The sequence below is a fragment of the Aethalodelphis obliquidens genome, unplaced genomic scaffold (genome assembly GCF_003676395.1).
Source record: "Aethalodelphis obliquidens isolate GAN/ISIS:26980383/991018 unplaced genomic scaffold, ASM367639v1 scaffold25, whole genome shotgun sequence".
NCBI lineage: Eukaryota > Metazoa > Chordata > Mammalia > Artiodactyla > Delphinidae > Aethalodelphis > Aethalodelphis obliquidens.
In genome coordinates this window covers 6,560,651-6,574,030 of record NW_020837969.1, presented here as the reverse complement: position 1 = coordinate 6,574,030, position 13,380 = coordinate 6,560,651, and the positions used below count along the sequence as shown (strand labels likewise).

The 13,380-nt window shown below is 41.7% G+C and overlaps 2 protein-coding genes across 4 annotated transcripts in view; one reads left to right on the top strand and one right to left on the bottom strand.

The window, feature by feature from the left end:
- Window positions 1–11,817, bottom strand: part of ANGPT2 (angiopoietin 2) — a 57,750-nt gene extending 45,933 nt beyond the window's left edge. Inside the window, exon 1 of one of the 2 annotated variants that reach the window (XM_027122539.1) lies at window positions 10,506–11,817. In XM_027122539.1, coding sequence (XP_026978340.1) covers window positions 10,506–10,793 — 288 coding nt within the window. In that variant the 5' untranslated portion in view covers window positions 10,794–11,817. The remainder of the gene's footprint in view (window positions 1–10,505) is intronic. The other variant, XM_027122540.1, reaches the window with a different exon arrangement.
- MCPH1 (microcephalin 1) overlaps window positions 1–13,380 on the top strand; it is a 228,826-nt gene that overhangs the window by 143,711 nt on the left and 71,735 nt on the right. The window lies entirely within an intron of this gene.

The window sequence follows — 13,380 nt, the reverse complement described above, 5'->3', positions numbered from 1 at the left end:
TCCCAAAATGAACACTTGTTTTTGAGGGGGTGGTGTTCTGATTAATGTTGATTCTTTAATTTGTAATATAATTATCCCAACCATCACTGCTTTTAAGAGCATTTCACTGTTGAAGTTAAGTTAAAACCAGTTCGGGTCAGGAATTCCTGTTACTAATACTTTCTTGAATTAAGACTGAATAAGTTTATTTTATTTTACTTTTTTAGGAAATTTAAGAACCTATTCCTTAGTAGCTAAAAATAATAAGGAATTTCATACACAAAAACCAAATGTTCAACATAGATAATTGGCTTGTGGTCGGAATCTGATTATTTTATGTTACTCAGCAAAATATCTTCTCTCCAGCAGCATTTTTGTACAAGTATTTCCCATTAACTTAGACCATTTTGCTTAGAGAAATTTGAAGCTACATCTGTATGTAATCATTTTTCAAGATTCCAAAGACTAGATAGTAGTTAATAAAACTCAAAAGAATTCTTGAATTATCTTCAGACTAATGTTTATAATTATCCAGCAAATAAACAAGAGTTGATAATATCTTGTTGATTCTACAGATCTAATGGCAGAGAAAATGCTTGCAGGAGCCCAGAGGAACCGATACCTCTTAGGAATTTTGAATCTTTTCTACCAAGATGTGCAGGTTGACTAGTTAACCCCAGACCACCCACTGTTTAATATTCATATAGTTCCTGCCATTGTCTTCTATAAAAACAGAACGTACGGAAGAGTAACGTTGCTCGTAGCTTACTGAAAGCTGAAGTGATAATAATAAGTTTAACCGTAAAGTCTGAGTGTTTTAATGGGCTCATGGCATTACCTGCAAGCACAAGGGGGCACAAGTAGGGTGGTTTAGGAGAAGATGCCACGTACGATTTTGGAGCTGAGCGTTTCTACAGAGAGGTACTCAGTCACCTGTTATAATCAGGACCTTTTACAAGCACACTTAGCAGCTGTCCTTTTCCATGTTGAAAGGAAGTTCATTGTCTTACAGAGTGAAGATGTGCCTTGAGGTATACAGTCAGATCATTTAACCTGATAAGACTGAGTGGAGTTACAATCTTTCTTGTGAGATAATAGTACAGAACTTGATAAGTATGTTTCTGGTATCATTATTAAAATTAATTATAATGACAGTCCCTGAGTACTGTGACATCTTACAGTTTTCAGCACACTTGTGCATTCATCATCCTATTTGAAACACGTAATAATCCCCTGAGGTCCCTGCTGTGGGTAGGAAAACCTCACGTTTCTGAAGGTACACTGTGAGGGTTTTAGCTGGTTAATGACTTAGTTGAATAATCAAGGTAAGGGGTCACTAAACAAATGTACAGTTAATCATGCTTTAAAAAAAAAAGTCATTTACTAAGTGAAAGAAGGCAATTTGAAAAGGCTACATACTGTGTGGTTGCAACGATACCACATTCCGGAAGAGACAAAACTATGGAGACAGTAAAAAGATTCGTGGTTGTCAGTGGTTGGAGGAGGTGGGGATGAAGAGGCAGAGCACAGAGGATTTTTAGGGCAGTGAGACTACTCTGCATGGTTCTGTAATAGTGGATACAATGTCCTTATACATTTGTCCAGACCCATCGAATGTACACCACCAAGCGTGAACCCTAATTATCAGCTGTGGACCCTGGGTGATGGTGTGTTCGACGATTATAACAAATGTACCATCTGGTGGGGTCATTGGTAACGGGGAGGCTGTATATGTGGGGGGCAGTAGGGAGCATGTAGGAGATCTCTGTACCTTCCCCTCACTTTGGCTGTGAACCTAAAACTGCTCTACACAATTCAGTCTTTTTTATAAAACTATCATTTGCTACATATAAGGAGGAACAAATGAAATGAAAAGCTTGCATTCCGTAGCTTCAGACTGCACCAGTTAACCTAGCCAGCTCTCCCTGGCTATATAGTTGTTTCATGGAGACGCAGAGACGCAGGAAAATAACAAGCCCGCCCAAAGGCACGCTTGTTAACAGTGATGGCATGGACTTCACGCGTAAACACGGTTTCTTTTAGATTTAGATTTCTTGGAATCTGACCAAGTGTGTCCAGGAGATCTCTTCTTTTGGTATAGAACCCCTTTATTCCAAGCTCAGGAGAGCAGGAACACATCATTCCCTTTGCTCTAGTTTGGCTCAATTCCTGGGGCTGCCCTGGGCCAGAAATGAAACCCCTGGAATGGTCTCAGTTTTTTTCACCTCTATCCTTTTCCTTCAGGGTGGTGGTCTTGAGGGCCCCAGAGGCTCCTCAGACAGAGGGAAGGGGGCAGCTCCTGGTGTAGGAAGACTGTCAGACTAACTGTCCTTATCAAGTCCCACACGACTCAGCAGGTTATATACCAAAGAGCGTGGCCTGCTTCCTGAGGGTTCATGACATCAGACAACTTTGCTATTGAACCCAACCACCAAGGTGTGCTTCTGGCGGCCAGAGTGGAAGTCTCCCGTGTGAAGCATGCTCAGACCGTTCCTAAATGTTAATTAGCGACACACAGAGGCTGACCCACAATTCGGTTTAACCTTCATCCCCGCAATTTGCTGGAGCTGTCATGATGAAGGTGCTAATACGTATGTCCTGAGTACTTATCTTAAGATGGGGAGATGTCGGTGGCAGGTTTTGTCAGCAGGCTAATCAGTAGATTAAGTCACCCGGGTGGAATAGTCCCTCTCACATCAAGAAGACTTAATATGTGAGAAAGTGTCAATATGGTCTAGATAGAATGTAACAAAACCGAGGAATGGAGAGGTTGAGCGCTTGCTTCCTTTCAAGGCTTCATTAATATTCTCTACCTAAAAGACCCACAACTATTGTGAATATTCACACACACAAGCCATGGGAAACTCTAGGAAACTGTGTCAACACAATAAAAGAGTGTATTTCCCAAGACCTCTGTATCTGAATCTCTCTTCCCTTAAAAATCACTATTGTCCATGAAAAAATATAAAGTCACATATTTTTTAAATGACAGGTTATATTCCTAATGTATACACTTAGTCTGCTTGGTTGCTAGTTTTTTAAGTGTTAAACATTGGAAGTGAATACTTGGTAGTGTTAAGTTGTCAGGTTGATAGAAAGATTCTGAAAGTAATTCTCAGCCGGGTAAAAGGGTGCTGAAAGGAAGGAATGAGGCTGATTTTGGAGGAAAGTAATTACCGGCCAGGCACCCCACCCCCACCCCCAGGCAGGTCCTTCAGAGGTTTTCATTAGGTTCTAGTTGAATTGCCAGGATAACGGTTTTAGCTGGTTGAAGGGGTGATGATGGTAAAAGGATCAGGCCCACCTCTCAGAGATTTCTAGTGCATCTAACACCTTTTGTCAGCGGTGCATGCCAAGATTAGGGTAAGAAAGAAAGGTGATTTCATGGGCAAAATATCTAATTAAAGTATTAATTTAAAGACAGACAGCTAGCACACCTGACTTTCAGTTCAGGTGGCTGAGGAGAGCTCATCCCTTTATTTTCAAACCGTATATAAAACAGTCATTTTAATCCTGATAAATGTTGAAAGTTTTATTCTGAAACAGTACCATGAATTTTTTTTTTACTGTAATCAAAAGCTTACATCAAATTGTTGAGCTTGACATTACTTTCTCATTTTAAACATTAACAGCATGACGTCAAGGTATTTTTGTTTATATCTATTTGTAGAACGCTAAATGAGAGATACACCCTAGTTGTTTTTTAAAATCAAATAGAAGGTAGGGCAGGTCACACGTTACTTTCCTGGGACTGAATTTTATTTGCCTAGACTTTCAGGTGGTACTGGGAAATTCAGGCTGTCACCCTCAGTCAACTTCCAGAGAAGGGTTGTTACTGTATGTATGGTTTGTAAGAATTTGTATACTTTCTCTTGGTTATGATATAGTTTGCTTTTACTCTTCTGAACTACAGAGTGGAATTTCATGTGATTACCTTACACACAGGATATTCCCGATTGCTTTTTTTTTTTTTTTCTTTGCAGCTTTGGCACCAACCCCACATAGGAAGGATTGCGAATGTTACCTGATGACCAGGTTGTCCGCAACCTGGTTGTGCCCCAGAACACCTGTGCTTGTCCTAAGACAGGACTCACAGGTGGTGGCAATTGCCTCTGTTACTGACCTGGGATGTCAGCCAAGTTACTTAACCTCTCAGACCCTCTTCTTTTTTTATTGTTAATAAAATAGATAAAAGTTATCAGATAGGTATAGGTGTATATAATGTTATAGTATATCCAGCATGTTTTTAAAATAGTCATCCCTGTACAGGCGTATTTATGTACTGAGTAGTAAGGTGCTTATTTCAGAATGCTAGAATTATACATAATATTCTTAATGGGTGTTCTGTATATGTGTTACTTCCTGCAGTATCCACCATCCACTGATGACTTTGGTGATCAGGAAAAATGACCATTCTCACGTAGTTTCAATTGATTGTCCTTTTGTAAAAGAGGTTTCAGCGGAGTGACCACACTGTCTGGCACGGCTCCTCTCTCCCTTCACCCTCCAACACTCCCATCTCCTGCACCCGCTCGTCTGTCTCGTTTCACCTGATGTTCTGTGGGGCGCTTATCACCTTCTGACCCACGTGTTCCAACAGGATGTGGTGGTGTAATGCCGCGTATCCCCACCAGGGCGGACCCTAGTCTTTGTCTTCGCCCCAAGCACCTAGAGCACTGCCTGGGCACACATGGGCCTTCAGTAAATATTTGTTGAACAAATAAATGAACTTCAGTGACGCCTGCCCTGAACTGGAAACACCCCAAAAGGAGTGGGAGGGGTAGAGCAGTGTTCACTCATTTATGTTAATGAGCTAAGAAATAACGCGATATTCACATTCACTCACACTTCTCCCAGTGATTTTCTGCGGTCTTTCCAGCCCCATGGAAAAGTCTGCTCTTTGTCAGAGGAGGGATGTGCGTGCTTTTCTGTGTTTGTTTTTCCTCTCTGGGACCCATGCAAGACTCCTACACTGCAGAGCACACTGATATTCCCTGACCCGTGTTCATGAGTGATTTTAAAATAGGTGGGATTATATCCACCATGTCTGTGTTCTAGAGGTGTTTCTGGGACTAAATGAGGTAAGGTATGGAAAGCGCTTTAAAATTATTCAGTGCCACTTGATTGCCATCCCCCATTTACTACTATTGCTTTAGTGATAAAAGTGTCACTGGAAAGTTGAGTGGCTCTCTTTTTATCAGAAAAGTTCTAGAAAAATTTAGAAGAAAAATATTCCTTCAAGTCAAAGAAGGATGTAGTGAAAAGAGAAAAAAAAAATATACACACACACACACACACACACACACATACACAGTGGACCCTTGAACAACATGAGTTTGAACTGCACGGGTCCTCTTATACTCAGATTTTTTTCAATAAATACATACTACAGTGCTACACAATCCACAGTATTTAGTATATATGTGACATGTATATGACTCATGAATTATATTTTATAGGTATAGATGTGTATATGTTATATAATATATACTTTTTGTATACATTTATAATAAGTATGTATACATTTATAATTATTATAAGCATATATGTGTATAGTTACTATAACAGAGAATAGTTTGATGAGTTGTCATTATCAGTAAGTAATATAGATGCTCTGCAAACTATGAGCATCTGATCTGGAAACAAGCTGTGCATGTTCATGATTCATGCCTGTACCCTCTTGATCTCAACCCAGGAAATCCACAGCTGTCCAGGCCCTGGTACCATTTGGTGTCCAGAATATGGAACAATATAAGCCACCTCCTTTTTGTCAAAATAGCCATCCCATTTACTGCCCCCTTTCCTGTGTTGACAGGTGATGGATTCCATCACAGGTAGTCTCTCCTTTTTCTCCCTCCCCCCATGTCTCCTTTTCTCTCTAATACATACACACACCCCTTTAATCCATATTCTCCTTTTCCTTAGTCTTCCAAATTTTGCTCTTTTCCCCTAAATAAAATCTTTCTTTCAACCTCTTTTCATGTCACTTGTGAGCCAAAAAAAAAGAAAAGAAAAAGATTCTGATCACTGTATAATACCACTGTACAGGTTTTAAGAAGAAGGAAATTCGTTCATTTTGATATTAAATTTGTCACAGTAAAGGGCTAGTATACATCTCTAAGTGTTCATCTTGAAGAAAGGGGCTGAAGTTTAAGGGGAAGGAGAATTTACATCCTATTTTCTACTGTTTTAAAGGTTTGACTTTGTAATTTTACATGGCCCATATATTACTCTCATATTTTTATGTTATTGTTAAGTTATCCATATAGTGGTAGGGTTGATTGGAACTGTTGTTCTTGAATGACAGATATACAGAGTTTCAGTTATTTTATGGATTAAAATAAGCACTATTTTAGTCCATAAAAAAAATGGGCCACCTTGAGCATCTGATCACCATTTATAAGATTAGTATCCTCTTCAAGTTCCATATAGTACAGGAACTGGCTTACAGATAAACTCCTGGAGTACAACCTGTTTGTAAACTGTAGAGGACCATATTGGTTAAAATCAACCAATTTTCAAAATACAGTAAGGAGACTCTATGGATTATCTAGTGTCTAAACAGAAAGTCAGATATGATGGAAGGTGTATGCACAAGCCCACTTCCTACTTCGTGATTGCAGGCAAGTCTTCATCTCCCCACAGTGTGACACCTGCAGAGTTAACGGGATGTCAGACAGCCCCGTTCAGTAAGCAGAGGCCACTTGACCATGGAAAACAAATACTGTATATATACTATATATATATAATATAAACTATATATAGTATATGCATATCTTATATAATATATGTAGTACGCACATATTGTACTATACACCGTACATCAGTATATTAAACTTGCATTTTCCAACCTTAAATATGTGTACTTCTCCTACCACAGGGAAACTTTAATCATCTCTGCCTTCCTTACAATAATGATATTAATAGATAATTAAACAATAGTAATCATCTTCTTGCAGTCTTAAATAGAAGGTTTAATCAGCCTATCTGAATGCACAGAATTTGCTTCTAACACTAAACACAATCATGTTTCATGATTCAGGAGACAGCAAGGCAGTACAGGAATGGTGGGTTTATTCCAATACTGTAGTAGAACATCAGCTGTGGATACAGTGGGAAGTTTTTTCTTTCCTTTTTTGAACCAAGCTCTGGTTTGTTTGTTTGGATATACAGCTAAGGAGTGTTTTGCCACCACACACACACACACACACACACACACACACACACACACACACACACACACACACACACACACAATCAGTCCCTGGCAGGGGTAGGGGAGGGGCTGACAGTCTGAGTTCATCTGAGCTTCTCACCATCAGTTTTTCCCATTGACAACAGTTTTGTTTTTAGGAGCAAAACTGGATTGTTCCCTATACATCAGCTGATGAATACTTCTCCTACTTTATTAAAAGGATATAGTATTATTAATTTTAAAGAAAGTAAAGGATCTCAATTCAGGTTTACAGCTCCCAGCCTGTGCTTCTGTCGTTAAAAAAAATAATAAGTAGGATTACGAGGAAATGTTTACATCCACTTAACAGGCATTAGCTTTATTTTTCAAAACACTGTTTTAAAGCACAATAGACTTCGCAGTTGTTGATAACTTTAAAGTATTCATCAGTGTGAAATAACTGTTTATTTCCTTTCCCTGTTTCTTCTGATCGGGGGAAAAAATAATCTGGTCTCCTAGCAAGATACAATCCATTTTGCTAAGTTATTTGTCAGTTTTAATAAAGTGTGTTTACTGTCACGGGGGCAGGGGTTTGCAATAGTTGCAGGATTGGCAAGGGAATGTGACCTATAGTGTTTTTTAGGTCATTGTGGTGTATTTGGTGTCCTAACTATCACGATTTATCTTGTCCTTGTTTAACCGCTAACCAGAAAGTGAGCCTTCCCTGTATTGCTCCATTCATGTCCCTCTGCGCTCATTCAGAATTCTGACACTTCCTCTGCCTGGCAGACTAAAGGGGCAGAGTGGCATCTTTTGATGATGTGCGAAACAGCTTTCTTAGTCCAGGCTCCTGACGGATGCTAACCACTGAGACGCTGAAATGCGTCTCATCTACCCTGAGGTTAACCAGAAACTTGGTCTTATTTTCCTTCTTGACAAGTTTTCTTAAAACCTTAAAAGTGTTTTGTGTTTTTTTTTCCCCTCTCATTTTTAGTGTTGATCAGGGAGAGAAAGGAAATACGGAATCATAAAAAGCAGCCCTAAAGAAAAGGAAATATGCAAAACACAGAATGGTGCTTTTTCTTTCTGTCATAATCTATCAATAGGGGTTTGATTGTGATGTTGATCATTGTGGCTTATCTATCGTCCCATTATATATTATTTTCTCCCTTATGAGAAAAGCAGTGTTTATTATCACAGGTGACAAAACACAGGGATAAAAAACAAGCAGAGAGGTTACATTGAATCACTTCAGGTGGGTTTCATGTTTGCTTTTTTGCTTTCATTCCCAAACCAGAGGCCAGTAAGCCAAGTGAGAGCACAAACTGACTTTCTCAGGTGCACGTTTCCCAAGAGGCCCACAGGACAGGTGCTGAGCCCGTGAAAAGATAAACATGAAGTCATTCTTGGTGACATTTAGCTAGATGGCTAAAGAAAGAATTCAGAAATACCATTGTGCTACTGTTCAAATATTTACTGATTGAACCTGGAAAGGAAAAAATGTTGGTCACCTCATGTAGAATTCCTTGTCCTTTTCCTTCTTTAAACAGCATCTCAGAGATGGAAAAGAAGGGGGTTATTTATCTAGGAAAGAAATACGAGCTCTGTATATGGAGTTTCAGGTATACCTAATGTGGGCTTCATTAAGCAAATACAATTTAGCGGTCCTGATTTGGCAAAACATTCTTCTGTGTTCCTCGACTGTTTATTTTACGAGACGACTTACCAGTCGGGCAGATTAGAATGTTTACTACGAATGACGTGTCTTTCATCTCTCACCGTGGCCGTCAGCCCTGGCATTAACCGTGCCATGGGGGGCATGACAACTCAGGGAGAAATGGGAAGTCAGAGTGAGCAGCTGTTGAGGATACAGTTTGTCTTCCAAATATTCGAACCTGTGTTGCTGCATACTTTTTAAGCTTAACAATATTATTTGCACGTCTATGAATTTTAGGAGATTTTTAAAAGCACCACAGGGGACTTCTTAGGAAAAGAAAGAAATTACTGGAGAATTTGCTCAGAAGGGATAGTGCTTACAGATACAACTGATGAGTTTCATATTACAGGGCGAGTCTTTTTGATGTGCATTTGTTGTTTTCTGTTCTTTGATTTGAAGCGACCCCTCTTGTTATACTGAATGCAGTGCCGAGGGCTTTCATTCATCTCAGCTCAGGACCAGAGTAATAACTTGGTCATTTCCTCTCTGAAGGTAGGAGAGCTAATGAGAAACACAGATTCGGAGCCAAGATCTATTCTGAGATTAAGATAAGGTGTCCTGACAGAAGGTTTATGGTGAAATGAAAGACAGGGGCAAAGTTTTGAATGAGGGGAATCAGCTTGTTGTTAAAGTTCCCATATGGCTTTAAACCGTCACGTTCTCTGCTGTGTAAGCGCTGTGATGTGATGTCATTGTAATAGTTAATGATTAATCTATTTCTTGCAATTTGTCTAAACCTCCTGCAGAATATATCGAGTCCACATCAAGCAAAATTCCAGGGTGATTTGGGGGTTTGTATAAATAGCTTTACGTGTGAAAACGATGGCTTGTAAAAGCAAAACTGAGCTTTCAGTGTCCTATTTGAGTTAAACTCTCTATAAAAAGCCTGAAACAGTGGGATCGCGGTAACCCTGCGAACACAACCGTCTTGTCACGGTGTAACTGCAGCAAAATGCCCTGCACGCCTGCCCCACGAGGGGTCACCTTCAAAGCCCGTGGTGGAACTGAAGGGGCCGCAGCGCCCAATCCCCTCGGACGCTTGGAAAACCCACCCCTACCGACAAATGACAAACCCTCGGGATAAAGCCCCCCAGGTTCTGAGAGATGGAAGGTCTGCTTTATTTAATTTCCTCTTGTTTACCAAGAGCCCCAGCCTATTTTAGTAAATAAATTCAGGAAATTGGTAAAGCACTTCACTCCATCCGTTATGGATCAGTAACTAACGTGATTGTCACGTTTTTCCTGGCTCCGTCTCTGCCCTTGCTCACAGCTTCCCTCCCGTGCCTGCAACCGGTTCTATAACGTCCCTGGTAAAGGATATCACCGAGTTGAAAGTACTTGCACAAACAAAACAGCCTACACGTTGTGCAGAGAAGTGCGCTTCCTCCGTGCATAAGGAGTCCTGACTTTAGAGACTTCCCTCCATTGATCCTGGCACTCCCTTCCAGTAATCCTTGTCACTTTTCACCCCCGACCACTTTACGCGGCAGGACAGACTACAGCAAGTGGCAGCTCATTCAGAGGCGTCAGCCACCAGCTCTCTCCCGCGCTCATCGCCCCCCTTCCCGCCCCTCCAGGCTGGCTGTTCAGCCCGAGCCGGTCGGAGCTGTGCACGAGGGAGTGGTGGCTCCCTACCTTCATGAGCCACTGGGTGTTGTTCTCCATGATGTTCTCCAGCAGCTGGAGCCTCTGCACGGAGTCGTCGTAGTCGAGCGGCGCATCCCGCTGCACGGCGTTGGGCACGTAGGCGCTGGAGGGCGAGCGGCAGTTGTCCATCTCCGGCAGGAGGAACGTGTAGCTGCAGGAGCCGTGCTGAACCTGATACTGCCTCTTCCCGATGCTGTCCATGCTCTTCCGAAAGTTGCTATAGGCTGCGGCTAAGAGCAGATCACAGCTCAGAGTAAAGAAAACAAGCTGCCACATTCTTTCTTTCTGTCGGTAATAAACCACCAGCTCAGCAAACTTCAAGGCGCATGAGACTCCCGGGCGCTAAGCTGCCCTCTCAGACACGGGGCTCTGCGGCCATGGCTCAGGGTCCATCAGTGAAAGTCTCCTCTTCCCTCCTTTCCCAGCAGTGACCTTGATTTCTAGTGCCGTCTTCTCCCCGGTCCCGCAGCAAACTGTCAGATCGCAGGAGGAAGGATAATCCTCCCTCGTGAGGGCTGCATTCGCCTTACAGATCAGCCTCAATGCTCCTTTGTCTCTCTTCCCCCAGATTCTGCGGTGTCAGGATCCGAATCAATCACTTTCCTTTCCTTATATGATAAGTTGATAACAGCAGCCAGACATGTGTAGCTGGCTGCTCCGCCCTCCCGGCTTGTCCGTTATCTTCCTGTAGGGGGGTCACTAGCCAGGCCACAGGAAAAATCTCTGCCTGATGTGTACTGTCCAACCAGGACTGTATGCTGCAGAAACCCTCTGGGAAAAAGCGATCAGTTACAGGACCCCTGGGTATTTCAGAGGCACCACCCTAATTGAGTATTTCCTAGAGAGAGCTTGTCGGTCTCTTGTGTCTGAAACTGATTTTACAGTGCTAAGCTGGTAAAATATCTGGGGCAATCACTTTAAAGTACAATGAAAGTTCCTGTTTTTTCCTTTAGGAATAAAAATACTACAAATATGTCAGGACTTTGGTTTATTTTTGTTATTACAAACAAAGAGGAAGAGGTCTCGCTCTGGTAAACGCTTTGCCTTTTCACAGGGAGAACAGTTTCGTGGGTATCACTTCATTTGTGAACCATTAGCCAAGTATGCAAAACTTTCATCTTAAAACAGTGGGATAGCAGCCTCTCGCTTTATTAAATCGTGTTAGGAAAGTCAGTTTCTGAGCTCTGACATTTCATCTTTTAAGCAAAATATCCACTTCAGTATTCAAAGTAAACTTAAAATATACTGGACTGATTAATGGCCCGCTAAATTATAATCCACGGAGAAATCAGAATTTAAATAAGAGGAGGCTGAGAGAGGCATACCTAAACTTCTCCTTCCTTAGGTCAGGATTTGCTCAGATCCCGTCATTTTGTAACACATTATCCGGGATCAATTGCATCAGTCCTGCTCAGTGTTGGACTCAGGCAAATCACTTCTTTTTAGTTAAGCTGTAAAGTCCTCATCTGTCAAATTCAAGGGTTGCATTAGCTCCCAAGATTTTTCTGTTTCAATTCTGTGGCTCCATAAACCCTCCAGGGTACTTCCTTCAATGGCTAAAGCTTAACGCTTCGAAGATTGACAGTGTGCTTACTCACCAGCCAGCTTGTGCAAGGAGGCGGCCGGCGGGGGCGGGGGGACGGCTTGGAGCCCTTGCGGTGGTCTCTTAACGCCTCAGTGCACAAGGTTTCTCTCCAGGCAGCGGCAGCCTGTTCAGCACCGACCTGATGGACCTCATCCATCCATAAAGCCAGGGTCAGTCTAATAGTGCAAGATCAGATTTCAGGGGACTTTATGATTTTAATTCTTGGATGACTGAGATTTGTATAGTGAATTGTTTCAAGAGACCTAATAATTGTACCTTTAAAAACGTCCCTCCTGTGCACGGCCTGGCTCCGAGGTTACCTCCACAGCATGGGTTCTTGACCCAAGGTCCCCGGACAGAATTCCTGGGGTCCACGAACTTTGACAGGAAAAGACATCTTTATTTTTCACTGAAGTCTCACTGAAATATAGCCCTTCTTTTAGCCGTGAATAGGTCAGAAACAACAGTGGTCAATAGCTATGGCTTTCTCACAAATAGGAATTGCAGATGTTTTTATTACGATATCTCAAGCTATTACGTGCACTCAGCACTACATTGTCATTTGATCTATCCCAAGATCCTGCTATTTAATCTCCAAATAAAACAGCCCGTGTCATTTTCTGAGAAGGGGTTTGTAGACTTCCCCAGACTCTCAAAGGGCTCAGTGGCTCAGGAAAGCTAGAACCTGATTCTGGCACATGGTTTCCACTAAAGGAACGAATTAAAGAAGATATACCCGTTCAGACTACTAACTGTAGGCGGACGCATGTAGGATTTGAAGACGGGACCAGTGTTAGAACCCTGATTCACTGAGATCTGAAGCAAATGCTTAACTTCTCTAAGCCTCAACGTCCCTACTTGTGAAATGAGATGATTCTTTCTCAGTAGCACCTCTAGAGTTATATTGATATGGAGTAATGCATGTTACTTAGGAATACTACTTTCCTTTCTTTATCAGCACTTCCCATTACATGAAAATCAGCTCTTGCACCATCGGATATTATAACTGTGTTATTCTCTGGCTGAACATGAAGCAGAAACATGGGGTGTGCCTTTTTTCTTCTAAGTTTCTCCCTCGTTTGAAAGCGCATAGTATTAGGCATTAGTATTGCATATGTGGTTTTAAAAATCGTCCATCTGCCTCCCAGGCAGATATGGTGGTTTAAAAAGAAGCCACAGGAAGAGCGTGTACCACAAATACTCCTTGTCTTCTGGGTACTGGGGAACATGACAGAGTGTCAGACATAGATAAGCAAATAGAGGGAGGGAGACCCCCTC